General features: G+C 42.2%; 2 protein-coding genes across 11 annotated transcripts; both read right to left on the bottom strand.

Annotated features, from left to right (window-relative positions):
- Positions 1 to 2,995: 2,995 nt before the first annotated feature.
- Positions 2,996 to 8,656, bottom strand: si:ch211-213o11.11 (probable G-protein coupled receptor). Its single transcript, XM_040002142.1, has 2 exons — positions 7,981 to 8,656; positions 2,996 to 5,499 (listed from the first exon to the last, which is right to left on the bottom strand). The coding sequence occupies exon 2, from the start codon at positions 5,393 to 5,395 to the stop codon at positions 4,118 to 4,120; it is 1,278 nt and encodes a 425-aa protein (XP_039858076.1). The 5' UTR covers positions 5,396 to 5,499; positions 7,981 to 8,656; the 3' UTR covers positions 2,996 to 4,117.
- Positions 8,657 to 8,743: 87 nt separating this feature from the next.
- Positions 8,744 to 18,911, bottom strand: LOC120715269. Of its 10 annotated transcripts, none has more exons than XM_040002163.1 (7): positions 18,850 to 18,889; positions 18,422 to 18,434; positions 18,145 to 18,319; positions 17,900 to 18,056; positions 15,980 to 16,152; positions 15,506 to 15,734; positions 8,744 to 9,467 (listed from the first exon to the last, which is right to left on the bottom strand). In XM_040002163.1, exons 1-7 carry the CDS (start codon positions 18,872 to 18,874, stop codon positions 9,265 to 9,267), a joined length of 975 nt encoding a protein of 324 aa, XP_039858097.1. In that variant the 5' UTR covers positions 18,875 to 18,889; the 3' UTR covers positions 8,744 to 9,264. The 10 variants fall into 10 exon arrangements, with proteins under 10 accessions (XP_039858097.1, XP_039858115.1, XP_039858106.1 ...); XM_040002181.1 differs by lacking the exon at positions 18,850 to 18,889 and adding an exon at positions 18,645 to 18,821 and having other exon boundaries at positions 18,422 to 18,448; XM_040002172.1 differs by lacking the exon at positions 18,850 to 18,889 and adding an exon at positions 18,645 to 18,821.
- Between the last annotated feature and the right edge of the window lie 11 nt (positions 18,912 to 18,922).

Here is an 18,922-nt window from a genome sequence, read left to right as displayed (position 1 = left end):
ATTATTTTATTTTGCATAATTTGACCAGATGTGTCAATTTGCAGCCAATTTGCAGAACTCTTTACATCCTATCACACAGCTAATCTGTGTTCCTTTGGTTTGAGAGGCTAAATGGAGAGCGTAACAGCAGAAAGTGAAATGACTCATTAAAGCCAGTTCAAAAAGGAAATGCAGAGCAGAAATGGAAATGAAATGAAGGAAAGAAATTGCCATTTTAAATGTCAGAATAATCTGAATTTTGAATCCATTTACTTTTTTTTCTTTTTAAATTATATATTTTTTTAAATTAAAAAACAAACAAACAATTTATTGAGTGTTTAATGTGGCTTTCTATAAGTCAATCAAGTTTATCAATAGCTTTGTTTGTTTTACATTCTTTCCTGCTTTTTGAACAGTAATTATTCTATCGACTGTGAATAAACTGGGCAGGAGGTTATGCTCTGTGAGCACTGCGAACAAGGTTAAATACCTGTTGTGTTAGTTTGTATGCACTGCTGAGGAAACTCTAGGAAAATGCTGTTACTGTATAAGAGGAAGTTCTGGCAAAATAATTTGTTTCGCACCATCTGACAGCACCATCAATCAAACCTTCTCCCTTTGATTCTTCTGAAGTGATTCTCCCATTATTATGTCAGAGCATCATTCATCCTTTTGTGAAACACCAAAGCAGGCCTTCCAGCAAACAAACAGCACTGGGTATAGAAAGGGAAGAATTTTAAGTCTTTTCAGCATACTTACTATTCAGTACAGTAATGTATTACATATTAAATGTTATTTAATTGTTAAGCAGTATGACAGTGTCACCCTGTGATTTTCCTCCTCCTGCATAGTGCAAGTGCAGGAATCCATGCTGGGTGGAACTGTATTTACCCAGCATGCAGATAACTGCCAGCCAGACAACTTTGTAATGCAAGTAATTTTATTTCAAATGTAATGTAATTACTGAATTGATTACAGTAATGCATTACTGTAATGTGTTAGTGAAAAATGTAATGTGATGACCTGATGCGCTACAAAATAATGTGATAATTTGTAATGTGTTACTTGTCTTAACACATTACAAATTATTACTTAAAACATTATTATATCTAATACAAAGTGATGTGTTACTTTGTAGCACACAAACACTGTCGTGGTTTGCACATTTTCCTAACAAGTGAAGCCTGTTTAATTCTGAGAGAGTACACAAAGTCGGGCTGTGGCAGGAGGGACATCATTTAAAAAAAAACAACCCAAGAAACTAAAATCTAATTCCAAATCAAACATGTGGATCTGCTGTGGTAACCCCTGATGGATAAGGGAGCTTTTTAAGATCCAATAGTCCTTTGGTCCTCTTTGTCCAGTCGTCTCTTTCCTTTGTGGACTTTCAATGAAAGCTCACCTGAACCACCTTTATTACCAACGATTCCTGAGACCAGACGTGTCTCGTCATATGATTTTATGAAGTGTGACATAAGGGCCAAAGGTCACAAACATTCAATATTGGTTATCTAGCTTGTCCTGTGTGTATTCATTTCTCTGGATTCTGTAAATCCTTTAATGATGGGATGAACTATAAATCCTCAAATCCTTTGCAATTTCACATTGAACTATTTATCCCACACACTCTTTAATAGATTCTTAAGCATTTTTAAGCTCTTTTTCATTCTTAAATGTGTTTCTGGTATCAAGTTCAAAATGTATTTTATTTTTCTTTCATCAATCAGCAGCATTTTATCATCACTTATCTCTTTGCTTCTTCACGTTCTTCTTTAAGTTGCTCACATCATGGGTCACCAAATTGGATCATCTGCTTCTATCTCACCCTGTTCTTGGCATAGTTTTCTGTCAGGGCAACAATCTGCATGCCCTCCTCCACTGCACCTGTAAAGCTCCTCTGTGGTCTTCTTCTTTTCTTCTTGTCTGACACCTCCATAGTTAACAGCCCTTGTGCAGTATATTCACTGTCCCTCTTCTGCGCATGTCCAAACCATTTCACCCTTGTCTCTTTGTCTCCAAAAGACTCAAGCTGAGGTGTCTCTCAGATATACTCACTTCTAATGCTGTCCATCCTGATCACAAAAATCTTAGCAACTCTGCCACGTCCAGCTTTGCCTCTTGTCTTTTTATCTTTATACTGTATTTTCTGATAAATGTAGGGATCTAAATGTTTTGAAAGTCATTGCATTTTGTTAATTATACACACGCACACATATCTTAGTGAGCACATCTAATTGAGAAAATACTTTCCCTAGCTGCCTACCCTAACTCTAACCTTCAAAAACGATTGCCTAGCCCTGACCCTTAGCCTAAACGTAACCATAACCTAATTGTAACTAAAACCACATTTGAGCCTCAAAAATGCCTTCAAACTTGTGGGGATGGGCATTTTGTTCCCATAAGTGACTGTTGGTCCCCGCAAGTATGGTAGCATGCCAATTTTCTGTCCTCACAAAGATGTCTAAACATGTACACACATACACAAACACACACATGGTGAAAACAACACCAATGTTATCAGAGACTAACACTCCGCAGCACTTACTTGAACGTGTTTACAGCCAGACAGCATAAAAAGGCAGCGTTATCTCACTTTTAACATATCTAGATGTCTATAAACTGGATTTCAGTTACTGTGTGTATGCGTGCATGTGTGTGTGTGCATGTGTCTTATTACATTTTGTGTATTGTGTGTGTTGAGGAGTTATCTGTTCTGCTGCCTTTCAGTATGCAGTTGTCACTCTTCCAAATGTTATTTCTCTCTTTAAGATCTCTGCAAATCACCATGTATTTAATTTATTGGCTTACTGGTTTATCTTTTCATTTGTCCACATAAGCATGTCTGCCTGATGTTATCCCAAAAGTCTAATCTCTGTGGGAAAGCTGTGCATAGCCTCAAAATATTCACAACAGACAAATCATCAGAAACATTAAACTGTCTCTAATGACTTATCTAAATAAATAAACATCAAAGTTTAATAAGAATAACTTCATACACCAGAAGTCAATTGCCAAGCTGATTGTAAGTAAATACAGAAAATTACAAATTCTTTGCTGTTAATCTGCTCATGTATTCATATTAAATGGTATTAGAGACAACCACTTCATCTATTATGAAATGGCATTTTCTGCTTATATAATGATGTTTTAACTGGGCTCAATTTTACTTACAGTGCTTTCATAAGTGGGCACAGGGAGGGCACGGAGGTCGGAAACCATAAATTCAAACCCACAATGTCTGTCCTGAGACAAACTGTCGAACATAAATTGGGCAAATGAGTGTCTTTAGGCACGTATTAGTTATCTCTTACAGAAAGTAAACTCAAGCAAACCTTAACAATATGCCTGAAGGACTTGGGTTGGCTGTTGAATCATGGTCACAACAGCCTAGCAGCCCCAGTGCACTCTTAGAGGCTGTTTCTGTGAGATTAATTAACTATGTGGTATATTAGTTAATGTTAACAGAATACAAAACATGAAGAAGAAATGAAGACATGCAGTTTACATAACTGTATATAATTCCAAACATCTTTCACCAGAGAATAAAGTAGATCCGATTTTAGACCAACATGCTAAAAAAAAGGTTTTATATAAATCTCATACTTATTTCTAATGTACAAACATTGTTTATCAACATTATTAAAATGCCAGAAATTTATTTTCACATTTAAATTGATAAGAAATAAAATATCCTTGAACAAAACAAATATTTCCTCCTGTTTGTGTATAATAAATAACATTTACATAAATTCCTGGAACATAAATACAATAGGACAACATTTGATAGTGTAATAATTACTTGTGTTGATTCATTTTCATAAAACAGAACTATTGATTGTAGATAAAGAGTAACTTTACTTTAGGCTAGCTAATAAAATTAAAGTGATCTTTAAAGACTCGTTAAGGCTTGTTTTACCACAGTAACAATGCTTTTTTTAAAAGTCCATTTAGTACTTCTTTGAATCTTTATAGAAACGATTCAAAGACGAAAACAGTTTTTTTTTCTGTATGCTGTCTCTCACTTGTTATTACTGTGTGCAAAAATTTGCTTGTCATATTGCATATGATCTTTAAATAACTTAATCCCCCAAACTTTCAATTATTTGTGGCACAACACTGAGGTACAGTAGAGCATAATCTAACTGAACTCCTCTGGAATCTGTCCTGGTATCCTGAAACCAGTCTGCCCAGTATAATCCAGAGTGCCTCCAGAACTGGGAGTAGCAAAGCTTGGACGTGTCTCTAAACTGCAGCTGGTCCTGTTGAGAAACTGCAAGAAGTTCTCATGACCCGAGCCCTCCTGGCTGGACGCTGGCAATTCCATTGGCCGAGTCGAGCAGCAGCGCCTTAGTTTACAAAGCTCTTCCCTAATCTGCCGATTTAGAAGCCCATAGAAAAAAGGGTTAATAGCAAATGACGAATATGCCAGCCAGGTGACTGTTTCCTCCAGGTCATCGGGGATCTGGGGTGTTGCATCAAGTATCAAATGAAGGTGGAAGGCAAAATAAGGCAGCCAGCAGATTAGAAACTGCCCAACAATGACCACCAGAGTAAGAGCAGCCTTACCACCCCCGAAAGGCCGGTCTCGGGTAATCCTGCGTGGGGCATTGCGAGTTGTAATGATGGTAGTCTGACTGTTTATTGAGTCAGAGCGATGCTTCAGTTGACTGTTTGTCCAGGAGGGCAGAGGTCCATGTTGCCGGGCAGCCACACGGGCCACTTTGTAGATATTACAGTAGACAGCAAAAATCACAACTGCTGGCAGACAGAAACAGGTGACACTGAAGAGCACAGAGAAAATACGCCTGTGGTCACTGTTGCTCCAGTACAGTGAGCAGTGTGCTGCACTGACGGAGGTCAGGCTGCCATAAGACGGCCATCCAAACACAGTAGACAATCCCAGCCCTGCAGAAGCGACCCACACTATCACCATCACAGCTGCAGTCAGCTTCAGCGTCATCTTGACCTCATATCGCATGGGGTGGACAATGTAGTAATAACGCTCCACGCTAATAGCTGTGATGGTGAAGATGGAGGCTGCTATGAGGATTACATTGAGGAAGACATAGATCTGGCACTCCAGCACAGTGAACACCACACCAGCAAAGTACCCCGAGCTGGACACAATGCCGAGTGGCATGATCAAGATGGCACACAGAAGGTCCACTGCACAAAGATGGCACAAAAATACAAATTTCCTGAGATGAGGGGCTTTGATGACAACCACAAGAACAGCAGTGTTGGCCAGAAGTGCAAGAAAATTTAGAGTCACCATGAAAAATAATCCCACGAGGTCCTTGAGACGTATTTGTGGGCTGGGAACATTTCCTAAGTGTCTGCTGGGTGCAGAAGGCTCTATTGGCCAAGCGGCAGTGCTTTCATTGTACTCAGTCACAAATGAACTGTTCTCTTCCATGATTCATAATAAAGAACGAGTTAAGATCTGTATTCCAGTGTCTCCCATTGTTAAGTGACGAAGCTAAAAAGTTCTTCAGACATCAAAAGAAATACACCTCACTTCTGTAAAGACAAAATGAAGAAAAGGATAAATATATCAATGGCAAATTTTGCATCTTTTCATTTGCATCAGATGGCTTTACTTTTGCACAATGGAAACACTTTCTAGTAAAGCATTACGTATTATTTCGCAAATTTGGAGCTACTTTCCAATAAGTTTTGCTAAATCCTCGTCTGTATTCACCCAGTAGTTGCTCATTTTATCTGCACTGAGCCCTTTGTAATTTGTCTCAAACAGTTACCTGCTTTAGCTTAAAATGACGATGGTAATTGAGGGCAAACTAAAACAGAACAGCTTTAGGCTGAAAATCTTTAAAATGCTCTCCAGAGCTCAGATAGCCTGCAGCTGGGTGATAATTGTTTGCAGGTTCTTTGATAGGAACGGGCCTTTTCACAAGTAGCTATATTGATTACAGTAAGGACAAAGAATGTTAACAATACACGCTATAAGTTACACAAAGCACTGTTAAGGGGGTTATTTAATACCTATTAGATCATTTCTGAATGATAAATTCTAAACATCTTTCCAACTTTAAACCTGCATTCCTAAAGCCATATGTAGTCTCAAGGCATGAGTTGAGATAACCCTAATGACATCACAACAATGGCATTAGCCATTTAAAAAAGCACATCCAGAGCCACAGAAGGCATTACATACAACAGTTTTTAACGTACAATATTACATTTATTGTCAAATTGATCATAACTCATCACACTAACTGTATCTGACATACTCTGCAGTGTGATATATAAATACAAACATCCAGGAGTACTCACTACAACCTTCATCAAGACACACAGACGTTCACCTTATTAGTTAGGCTGTTTAAGACATTTTGTATCTATAGTGAGGGAGAAACATGATCAATGGGAATAATTCATGGAGGACACTGTGTTTCTCCTCCATCCATCCCCATCCTTTAGAAATGAAAGATAATGAGCGTGCTTGTTTTAGCCCAGCTGCAGTGAACTGCCTGCATTGATTAGTATGTGTTCAGTGTCACCCTTCACCATACCATCAAAGAGGAGACCTTAAACCAGAACACGCCTGACCCCTAATCACTGAGCAATCTAGAAATAGTATATAAAACAATGTAACAAATGTAACATTAATCCGTTTACATTTACTTTCACGTCTGTGCTGCCCTTCAAATCAAATCAAATCAAATCAAATCACTTTTATTGTCACATCACATGTGCAGGTACATTGGTACAGCACATGTGAGTGAAATTCTTGTGTGCGACCTTCATGTGCCTCCCCATAAATGTATCGAACTATCTTGTTCTGATAATCATAATCAGGTTTCAGGCTGTGGAGGACGCTGTGTCCTAAATACATGTGCTCTCTATCCACTGGTTATCCACTGATTCTCTCTGCCGCTGTAATCTTCTATGGTGGACAGCTATTGGCATGCCACGTTTGCACTGAGATTTATCCCCAGGAAGGACTAGTACATGTACATTCTCATACACATTATGTAAGGCTGTCCTCGTTCTCATCATGTTCCAGTTGCAGCTCAGCATGTGATGTTCTTCAGTCCACAAATGACTTCTGAACAGGTTTACCTTTTCTAGCCACTGCTCAGTTTCACTTTATTTGATTCTCCAAAACATTTGTAGTTATTTTACATTTATGTTTAATACTTCTGTCTGATTTTATCGCTCCTCTTGCTTTTTCAAATAAATCCTTTTTAAAAGCCAAAAAAGGTCTTAAGAACCATTTTGATGTATTTAAGCTTGCATAATGTTAGTGATGAGCATTTATTCCATTATCTGACTTTTCTGTTGAATTTGAATTGCACAAATAGGTTTTAAAGAGTTCAAACTTAACGCAAGAAACTGAAAGTGTTGACCAATTTTAATTAGATTTAAAAATGAGGTCTCCAATAACTGTTAACTCAGCTCATTCTGATACAAAATGAATGACACTTCAACATGCAGCTGCAAAATTCCATCCATGTGCTACAGTATGTTGAAATGCTGAAAGTTCATAAGTTTAGGTTAATAATTTCATTCATTCATTCATTATAATAAATTCACTAGAAGGCAACATTTCATCAGCTTGTAATGTACTTGGACTTTGTGGGTTTTAAATGTGTAGTGAACCCTATGAATTGATGCACCGTTATATTCTTAACTAGCATCATCTATCCAGTTTTTCTGAATGACATAATTTGAGACTTTTTTATTTCTGGCATGGCTCAACTTGATGTTAAACTTGCTCAACTTTAAGAAAAAAAAACATTAAGGCAGTGTCAGTGAAATCTGCTAAACAAATTCTAACAATTTCAGGAAGTGTTACACAAACGTCTCAGTCATTTGATCTGATAGAACAAAATAAATCAATGAAATAAGTAAACATGAAAGTGAAATGCTTTACTTTACTTTGCATTTTACTTTAAGCAATGAACCAAACAAATAGAATAATATATATTCTTTCACATCATAGTTAAGTGTTATATAATCAAATAGCTATATACTTACATCAAAGCACTTTCATTTTGAAAATTGGTCCTTAAAAAGTTCTTGTAAACTAGAAATCTTCCAAAACACTCTGATATTTCAGAAACTTTGAAAAGCATCAAATTCAGTACTCAGGTGTTGCTGCAGGTGCATAATGGTCCACCGGGAACTATCCTGCTGTGTTGCAACTTCTCATGAAAACAGCTGATTTCCGACAGGAAAAAAAAGGCTTTTGAGGCTTGACAGAGGACCCCTGGGAGGACTGAGGGTATCGGAGAGAGGTGATGTGCTGTGAGTCCACTGAGGCAGCCCAGCTAGCCCGAGGGAAAGGGGGGGAGGGCGAGGAGCCAGCCTTTGGTTGTTCAAATCACATCTTTCAAGCGAAGATGACTGCATCAAACCGCCTCCCACTGACATTAACCATGTCCCACACACACTGTCGTTCATCAGTCAGTCAGTATGTGGCTGTGACTGTTACACACTGTTCTTGTTCTTACACTTGCTCCTCTATTCTCTTCATAGCTCCAGAGAACGAGGACACTGGTGTATTGCTTGAATGTAATGACTCATTTACCATTTAACACACAGTACTTCCTTAATTTAGTTAACTGAGTTTCTTTCTTTTCTTTTTTTGTTTACTTAAGTAACAGTCACCTTTCAGTGGAGTAGATCAATACTACAACAGGGGAAACAGGGGTCAGTACTGACATCTGTTGGCTGAGGAGGAAACAATACTGTAGGTTACTGTGCTGATGGAAGAAAGATTCAAATAACTGAAAAAATATCAGCTGCAAAATTTTATTGTTTGTTAGAGTGAAGCACAGAAAACACATGACAAACATTATGAAACAGTTATCACATACAGTATACCTTGAAATTACCTGCAATGCACAAGTTGGAATGAACAACAGGGCAAAAGTGAGATCCCTGTCCTACTCACACGTGTAAAGGTCAGCTGACTGACTGATTCTAGCTTAAAAGGTTATTAACTTATAACCACTCTCTTAAATACAGTAAGAAAACCTAAATAAGAACACTTGTTTACAGTATTAATGATTACATATGTGGCAGTGCGTAGCGCTATCGAACGTCTGGGTGTGGACACCATGTGACACTCAAGGTGAAAACAATCTAACAGACATTAACTGCTGTCAACCTAAAAATATAAATACTTATCATTCTTAAAAAATAAAGAACTAGATTTTAATGCTGAATGAACTATAGTGGATAAAAAAGGCAATCTGTGACCTATTTCTATCAGACATGAAATACGTGTGACCAACGGATGAAGACAGAGGTGAAGGACTATAACTGAGAGTCACTTGTCATTGCTCCGTCGTCGGGCAGAAGCGAGCCATCTTGGCAAAAGCTTTGCTCAGCATTAGCTCTGTTTTCTGTTTTACCCAACCCCAGTCTCTTCTTCAATAATTTATCCTCATTGTTCAACTTTGTGCGGATTGCGGTTTTTATTTGGCTGCTGTCAACACTGAACTTGGCTGCCACATGATCTGCAGGAAAGAAACAGAAACCTCTGGTTATCAAATTAGTACGTACAGTGGTGTGAAAAAGTGTTTGCCTTCTTCCTGATTTTCTAGTGTTTTGCATATTTGTCACACCTCTATGTTTCAGATCTGTTTCAGAAGTAATGCCCCCTCTTGTTAAATCACAAATTTACTATGATTATTGTTTTGTTAATCATTGTTTTGGAAAGTGTTTTACTACAGACACCCAGGCCTGAATACTGGCAGACCTGTTGAATCAAGAAATCACTTGAGAAACAAAGTCAGAGATATTCATCAGTCTGGAAAGGGTTACAAAGACATTTCTAAGGCTTTGGGACTCCAGTGAACCAGAGTGAGAGCCATTACACACAAATGGAAAAACTTGGAACAGTGGTGAAGCTTCCCAGGAGTGACTGGCCTACCAAGATTACTCCAAGAGCACACCAATGACTCATCCAGGACAACATTATGGAACCACAAGCTTCACATGTCTCAGTTAAGGTCAGAGTTCATGATTCAACAATAATAAAGAGACTGGGCAAAAATGCCATCCGTGGGAGAGTTCAAGTAGAAAACCACTGCTGACCAAAAAGACCACAAAGACTCGTCTCATATTTGCCTGAAAACATCTTGATGTCCCTCAAGAATTTGGGGGAAATACTCTGTGGACTGACAAGAACAAATGCTGACATTTTTAGAAGCATGTGTCCCATTGCATCTTCATCTCATCTTTCATTTCAGAAAAGGATCATACTGGCAGTAAAATATAGTGGTGGCAGTGTGATGATACTCCTCCTGAATGCTCCCTTATTGGTGGAGGGGTTCTGTGTGTCCCATGTATCCCAGGGGCTATGTTGTCTGGGGGCTTTGCTCCCTTTGTCGGGTCCCCCATGACCAAACTGGTCTGGGTGACGGGACCAGGACAAAGAGCGATTCAGAAGACCCCATGAAGAGAATTATCGAGGAAATAGTTACCTGCCGGGATAAGGGAGTTACCGGGGGCTCCGCCCGGAGCCAGACCGGGGCGGGTGCCCGAGGGCGAAGCGTCTTGTGGCCGGGCCTTAGTCCATTGGGCCCGCGGGCACCAGCCGAAAGAGGAGACAGGGCCCATCCTCCCGCCGGCCCACACGCGCATGACGCATTAGGGGTCGGGTGCATTGTGAGCCGGGTGGCGGCCAGGAGCGGAGGCCCTGGCGGACCGACCCCCGGCTGCCAAGACTGGCAATAGGGACATGGAATGTCACCTCTCTGGTGGGGAAGGAGCCTGAGTTGGTGCGTGAGGTTGAGAGGTACCGGCTAGATATAGTTGGGCTCACCTCTACGCATTGTCTGGGCTCTGGAACCAGTCTCCTGGAGAGGGGCTGGACTCTGTCTCAGTCTGGAGTTGCCCCTGGTGAGAGGCGGCGGGCTGGGGTGGGTATTCTTATATCCCCTCGGCTTGCTGCCGGTACGTTGGGGTTTTTCCCGGTGGACGAGAGGGTTTGCTCCCTGCGCCTTAGGGTCGGGGAACGGGTCCTGACTGTCATCTGCGCTTATGCGCCGGGTGGCAGTTCGGAGTACCCAGCCTTCTTAGAGTCTCTGGGGGGGGTGCTGGAAGGTGCTCCACCTGGAGACTCTGTTGTCCTGCTGGGAGACTTCAATGCTCACGTGGGTAACGACAGCGAGACCTGGAGGGGCGTGATTGGGAGGAACGGCCTCCCTGATCTGAACCCGGGCGGTGTTTTGTTATTGGACTTCTGTGCTAATCACAGTTTGGCCATAACGAACACCCTGTTCGAACATAAGAGTGTTCATAAGTGCACGTGGCACCAGGATGCTCTAGGCCGTAGGTCGATGATCGATTTTGTAATCGTATCACCAGACCTGCGACCATATGTTCTGGACACTCGGGTAAAGAGAGGGGCTGAGCTGTCAACTGATCACCACCTGGTGGTGAGTTGGATCAGGTGGCGGGGGAGGACGCTGGACAGACCTGGTGCACCTAAACGCGTAGTGAGGGTGTGCTGGGAACGTCTAGCAGAGGCCCCAGTCCGCGAGATCTTCAACGCACACCTCCGACAGAGCTTCAACAGCATTCCGAGGGAGACTGGGGACATTGAGTCCGAATGGACCATGTTCAGCGTCTCCATTGCCGAAGCTGCTGCATTGAGCTGCGGCCGCAAGGTGGTTGGTGCCTGCCGTGGTGGTAATCCCCGAACCAAATGGTGGACACCAGAGGTGAAGGGAGCCACCAGGCTGAAGAAGGAGGCCTATCGGGCTTGGTTAGCCTGTGGGACTCCGGAGGCAGCCGACAGGTATCGACAGGCCAAGCGGAATGCGGCTCGGGCAGTGGCTGAAGCAAAAACTCGGGTGTGGGAGGAGTTCGGAGAGGCCATGGAAAAAGACTTTCGGACTGCCTCGAAGAGATTCTGGCAAACCGTCAGGCGTCTCAGGAGGGGAAAGCGGTGCTCTACCTGCGCTGTGTATAGTGCTGGCGGAGCGCTGTTGACGTCGACTGAGAAAATTGTCGGGCGGTGGAAGGAATACTTCGAGGACCTCCTTAATCCCACTGACACGTCTTCCGAGGAGGAAGCAGAGTCTGGGGATGAGGGGTATGACCCGCCAATTTCCGGGGGCGAGGTCACTGAGGCAGTTAAACAACTCCTTGGTGGCAGAGCCCCTGGTGTTGATGAGGTCCGCCCCGAGTTCCTGAAGGCGCTGGACGTTGTAGGGCTGTCTTGGTTGACACGTCTCTGCAATGTTGCGTGGAGATCAGGGGCAGTGCCTGTGGACTGGCAGACCGGGGTGGTGGTCCCCATCTTTAAGAAGGGGGACCGGAGGGTGTGTTCCAACTACAGGGGATCACACTCCTCAGCCTCCCTGGGAAAGTCTATGCCAGGGTGCTGGAGAGGAGAGTTCGTCCGCTAGTCGAACCTCGGATACAGGAGGAACAATGCGGTTTTCGTCCTGGTCGCGGAACACTGGACCAGCTCTTTATCCTCTCCAGGATACTTGAGGGTGCATGGGAGTTTGCCCAACCAGTCTACATGTGTTTTGTGGACCTGGAGAAGGCATTCGACCGTGTCCCTCGGGGTGTCCTGTGGGAGGTGTTGCGGGAGTATGGGGTGTCTGGCCCATTGCTACGGGCCATTCAATCCCTATACAACCGTTGCAAGAGCTTGGTTCGCATTGCCGGCAATAAGTCGGACTCGTTCCCGGTGGGTGATGGGCTCCGCCAGGGCTGCCCTTTGTCTCCGGTTCTGTTCATAATTTTTATGGACAGGATTTCTAGGCGCAGCCAAGTGGCGGAGGGCTTTCGCTTTGGTGGCCTCAGAATCTCATCTCTGATTTTTGCGGATGATGTGGTTCTGTTGGCTTCATCGGGTGAGGGCCTCCAGCTCGCACTGGAGCGGTTCGCAGCCGAGTGTGACGCAGCGGGAATGAGGATCAGCACCTCCAAATCTGAGGCCATGGTTCTCAGCCGGAAAAGGGTGGAGTGCCCACTCCGGGTCGGGGATGAGTTCCTGCCCCAAGTGGAGGAGTTCAAGTATCTCGGGGTCTTGTTCGCGAGTGATGGGAGAAGGGAGCCGGAGATCGACAGACGGATTGGGGCTGCGGCTGCAGTAATGCGGACGCTGCACCGGTCAGTCGTGGTGAAGAGGGAGCTGAGTGTAAAAGCGAAGCTCTCAATTTACCGGTCGATCTACGTCCCTACCCTCACCTATGGCCACGAGCTGTGGGTAGTGACCGAAAGAACGAGATCGCGGATACAAGCGGCGGAAATGAGCTTCCTCCGAAGGGTGGCTGGCCTCTCCCTTAGAGATAGGGTGAGAAGTTCGGCCATCCGGGAGGGGCTCAGAGTAGAGCAGCTGCTGCTCCACATCGAAAGGAGCCAGCTGAGGTGGTTCGGGCATCTGGCAAGGATGCCCCCTGGGCGCCTCCTGGGCGAGGTGTTCCAGGCATGTCCCACCGGGAGGAGGCCCCGGGGCAGACCCAGGACACGCTGGAGAGATTATATCTCTCGGCTGGCCTGGGAACGCCTTGGTATTCCCCCGGACAAGCTGGAGGAGGTGGCTGGGGAGAGGGAGGTCTGGACCTCTTTGCTTAGGCTGCTACCCCCGGGACCCGACCTCGGATAAGCGGATGAAGATGGATGGATGGATGGATGGCAGTGTGATGGTCTGGGGCTGTTTTGCTGCTTTAGGACCTGGAAGACTTGCTGTGATAAATGGAACCATGAATTCTATGGTGTTATTTTTGTGCCACTATTCTGAGCGCACGGAAAAAAAATTTGAGCGCACGTAAAAAAAGGTTTGCAGGTGCAAGTGTTGCATTTTGAGGAGAAATTTATTTTGAGCGAAGAAAAGCTGAGTGAACAAAACTCATTACTGCGTGCAAAAAATGTATTTCAGTGTTTGCTATTATCCACACACACACACACACACACACACACACACACACACACACACACACACACACACACACGCACACACACACACACACACACACACACAGCCCCTCTCGCTCAGTTTTTGCATTTGCGCTTGCTCGCAATGTGTTGCTCGCGCTCTCAACATTTCTGCCCGTGCGCATTCAACTCTTTCTCTACACCGTTATATTTGTGCCACAAAACCAGCCAATCACAGACTTGGATGCAAAAAAAATCTGATTGGCTACTTTGGTCTCCAATCAGCTCGAAATGACGAAATGCAATATCCCAGAATCCATTTCGTCCAAAACTCAAACGAGGCAGTGGCGGAGGAACACAGAGTGGCAGAGTTTGAAATGTTACTCTTTCTGGGTCACAAAATAAACTTTTAAGATATTTTCATGCGAGAATGGTGCTGTGTAAACTTCAAATATCTGCTCAAGACACCACATATTTGCATAAGTGCTCTAATGTTTTCGGAGAACAGGCATTAGAGCACTTGTGCAAATATGTGATGTTTTGATAAATCAAGCAGATATTTGAAGTTTACACAGCACCATTCTCGCATGAAAATATCTTAAAAGTTTATTTTGTGACCCAGAAAGAGTAATATTTCAAACTCCGCCACTCTGTGTTCCTCCGCCACTGCCTCGTTTGAGTTTTGGACGAAATAGATTCTGGGATATTGCATTTCGTCATTTCGAACTGATTGGAGACCAGAACAGCCTATCAGATTTTTTTGCATCCAAGTCTGTGATTGGCTGGTTTTGTGGCACAAATATAACGGTGTAGAGAAAGAGTTGAGTGCGCACGGGCAGAAATGTTGAGAGCGCGAGCAACACATTGCGAGCGAGCGCAAATGCAAAAACTGAGCAAGAGGGGCTGCTGTTGTGTGTGTGTGGATAATAGCAAACACTGAAATACATTAATTTGCACACAGCAATGAATTTTGTTCACTCAAATTCAGCTTTTCTTCGCTCAAAATAAATTTCTCCTCAAAATGCAACACTTGCACCTGCAAACTTTTTTTCCATGCGCTCAGAATAGTGGCACAAAAATAACGCCACAGAATTCTGCTGTCTAAAAAAAATCCTGAAGGAGAAGGTCTGTTCCTGACCTCAAGCTGAAGCACTATTCAAGCACAATGATCCAAAATACACCAGCAGGTCCACCTCTGAATGGCTTAAGAAAAACAAAATAAAGACTTTGGAGAGACCCAGTCAAAGTCCTGACGTGAATCCGATTGAGATGCTGTGGCATGACCTTAAAAAGGTGGTTCATGCTCAAAAGGCATGCCAGTTATCGTTAATGCTTGATTGTAGTTGTTGCTGCTAAGGGCGGCACCAACCAGTTAGTAGTTTTAGGGGGCAATCACTTTTTCATACAGGGCCATGTAGTTTTGGATTATTTTCCCCTTAATAATAAAAATCTTCATATAGAAACTCCATTTTGTGTTTAATTGTGTTATGTTTGTCTGATTTTCAAATTTGTTCGATGATCTGAAACGTTAAAGTGTGACAAACATACAAAAAATAGGAAATCGGGAAGGGGGGCCAACACTTTTTTCCATCACCATATACAGCATTTACAAAGAAGGCTAATGTTTCTAAGGCATCCTTCGTGTTCCTTGATTTACCGATTAAACTTTTCAAAATCTCAGGTGGGAGCTGTGGCTTGTGGCAATCCTCTCCCGTAAAGGTATTCCTACGGCCCTGCAGAGAGTGGGTGGCCAGCGTTTCTCTGTCAAAAAGTATCATGAGCAGGGCTGAAGTGTACTTCTTGTAGTCTGCAATTTCTGCAATGCGCTCATAAAGATTTTTTGGCACTCGAAGATTCTCTGAGAGATAGATGAAATTGTGGTCATCCTGCAAAGAAAAAGAAATATCTTTTATAAAAACATTACATTTCATTGGTGTTTGATCCCAAATTAACCACTTATAAAATAACAAATTAGTGCTAGCCTGCCTGAGCTTAAAAACAATGAACATTTCAAATGAGCACCAATGACATAAAACTTGTTCTAAGATAACAAAATGTTAATGAACTGATCAATCTGCCAACTCAGTTATACAAAGAAAGTACAAAGTCTACAGCACACAGGAGCGTTGACCTCTGGTATATTATGAAGCGCTCTCATTTCTGCCTCAGGCTCAGCCAGGAAAGAGATAGTCTCATCAGAGTTTTGTGGCGCAACTGCTCCTTCGCCTCCGTGGAGAACATGATCCAGGGTGACCCGCAGTTCATGTGCCGTGTGCCTCATCTGCATCATGAGAGTGTTCATCTCTGAAAAACGTTACAAACCAATGAAGTAAATCCGACACATGGTGAAGATATTCATCAGATAAATTATTTCATTTTATGTTTACAGCATAAACTCAGACAGTAAATTAAAAAGACTGACGGGATCCAATTTTTCCCTCCGCACATGTTATCGATGCACTAGACAGTTACACAGACGAATACTCAACATTTGACATTTAAATTTTAACAAGGCCCTGTTCTTTTCATTGTTGTTAAGAAATTCCCTTAAAAGAATTATAAAATTTTTGCACTAATTACAGTTAAAGTAGCTCAATTTAAACATAGACAAATGTTTAAAAAGTTAATGTTTTAAGTTAAAAAAAAAATGTAACAATTGGGTTTGCTAAATGAATGTACCACTCTAGAAAACTGTCACGTTAGTCAATTTGACTTGAACTACTGTGCACTTGACTGTGTGTAGCAGCAGTTAATTGCTGTACAGTACTTGAGCAAAAATGCTTGAGGTACCCTTCATTTCTTTATATTTTGCTAGAAAAATGGAAAACAGCTGCAATGAATTATTGAAATGTGCAAACACACATAGAAATACAGTGTATAAGGCAAAAACAGCTTTCTTCTCATTTAAGTAATCTTCAGGAAAAGTTCTCCTGGCTTCTTGAAGGAAGCTCAAAGCTCTTCTTTGGATGTTGGCTGCCTTTTGTTTCTTTCTCTGTTTTCTCTGTCACGCACTGCTTCAGTAATATTTGCTCTGTCAAGGCCAATCCATGACTGTGTGTTTGGAATCATTGTCAGTATAAAAAATGAAGCTGTTGCCAATCAGAAATTTTCCAAATGGTACCTCGCTGTTCTTCTGCTCACAAAAGTTTGACTCAAAAAAATTCAAATTTGCCATACCCATTTTCCTTCCTTACGCATGGCTTCTTGACAGCCACCCTCCAGCTGAGACTGTTTGTGATGAGGCTTCAGTGAACAGTAGATGGATCAACTGAAAGGCCAGATGCATCTCCTCAGATCTTTTCTGGCTTTTTTCCTAATTATTAAGGACATGACTTTCACATACTGTAGATATTTTTCTAACACTTCTTTTGTCCTCTGCTTATCCAGAACAAATTCTCCACAAGTTCTATAAGGACACACTTCCCACCATGTTGAGATGTACCAACTTTTAAGCTAATGGCTCTGTGAGAATTACCATGATGGTGCAAAAATACAATTTTATGCCCATCAACATAAATTATCTTTGGCATATTCAGTTCATTTAACTAAAGAAATGGGAACAAATTACATGCTTTTCGCCACAGGCTGCTAGTAACAAAGATACAATTTAAAATGAACTCTTTGCTAAGTTGTCTGGAAAGTGTAGTCAAAACACTGATTCGTCTCCTCACTTGGGTGCCTTTTTATGCTTGAATGATTCATAGGTCAGTCTTAAGTGGATTAACAAAGACAAAGGATTTCCTTGGAACTGCCAAGTATAAGAACTCAACTGAAAATGAGTGAAAAAGCAACCAGTGACCAAAGAAAAACTTTGGTGAAAGAGCTTCCTGCTCTTCCACTTTTTAAAAAAATTACAAGAAGGTCTAACTCCCAGGAAGAAAAATACAAAGAAATGCAGGATGACTCATTCAGATTTGTCCTTGTAGCATCTAAACCAGTTAGGTTTAGTTAGAGTAATGTGTGTGCTACAATAAATATTAATGTGGTCTGACAGTATTTTTAAAGGATATAAATTAACTGATTGAGTGATTAGTTATTTTTTCCCACCCACCTTTGAGTTCCCTCAGCTCTCTCTCAGCCAAAATTCTGCATCTGCGTTCATATTTCAGTTGTGCCTGCAGCTGCTCTATTTTCATGAGAAGGCTGATGGTGTCTGTTCTGATTCCTGGGCTTGCAACATTGTCTTCATCAAATTCAATAGTGTCAAGCTGCCACAAGAGTCGAAAAAGAACACATAAAAAAAATCCAAGTTATACACAAGTTACTTATTCTGATAATTAAACAATGAACTCTCACGTCATTGTTGGGATAAGGTGAGTAGCTGGCCTCTTCATGGAGCCTAAACTTATCCTCGCCTGAATGACAGCCAAACTCTTGTGCATCTGTAACGTTATCGATCTTTATCATCTTAATGGGTGGCTGTGCTGCAGTCGCACCTGCGTCTCTCTTGGGTGGCATGGTGGTGGACAATCTGGGAAGAGTAAAAAGCACGTTGACACACCAAGTGCTGCTGCTTTTCTGCACAGGACAAACTCAAAGTTGGAGCCAAACTTTTTTCTTTTTTTTCACTCACTCAGCGACGATCTCTGCTCGTTTTAAACTCCCCCATGCAAAAACAGAGAGACAAAAAAAAGGTTTGCAGTCAACCTTGCATCCCCCTCCCGCTGTCTCATCCCCCCTCCTCCTACCTACTACTAGCCTCCAGCTGCTGGAGCCAATGAGTGATGCAAACTGCATTTCAAAACATGTTCAAATACACGTGATATTTACTGTGCGATAGTTTAGAGGAACCTCACCTCAGGTTGAGCTCAACGACAAACTGTAAACACAGTCACTGAAGACAAAGGCAGTGCAGTACATGGAAATACTGCGTAGTAGAGGAAGTAGTAATACTACTGCAGTAGTACAGTACATAGATCCTGATATAATTAGGGATTTTTTTTAACCGCCGCGCATAACATTTTCGATTAAATATGTGTGAAATACTAATCTTACGTTTACCTTCCACTGTGTGTGGCGCGCACATTTATGGGATTACCGTCTTGTCAAATGCATATTTTTACAATTATGTGCG

This window comes from Simochromis diagramma, unplaced genomic scaffold (assembly GCF_900408965.1).
Source record: "Simochromis diagramma unplaced genomic scaffold, fSimDia1.1 OVJJ01000320.1, whole genome shotgun sequence".
NCBI classification, from domain to species: domain Eukaryota; kingdom Metazoa; phylum Chordata; class Actinopteri; order Cichliformes; family Cichlidae; genus Simochromis; species Simochromis diagramma.
Note: the sequence above shows the minus strand (reverse complement) of the source record. Positions and strands in the feature narration are given on the sequence as shown.

Coding starts and splice junctions, on each gene's coding strand:
- si:ch211-213o11.11 (XM_040002142.1), bottom strand. CDS start 5,395: ATGGAAGAGAACAGTTCATTTGTGACTGAGTACAATGAAAGCACTGCC.
- LOC120715269 (XM_040002155.1), bottom strand. CDS start 18,585: ATGCAGTTTGCATCACTCATTGGCTCCAGCAGCTGGAGGCTAGTAGTA. Junction 16,153..17,899: donor AGAGCTGAGGGAACTCAAAG/GTGGGTGGGAAA, acceptor AACGTTTTTCAG/AGATGAACACTCTCATGATG. Junction 9,468..15,505: donor GATTTTGAAAAGTTTAATCG/GTAAATCAAGGA, acceptor TCTTTCCTGCAG/ATCATGTGGCAGCCAAGTTC.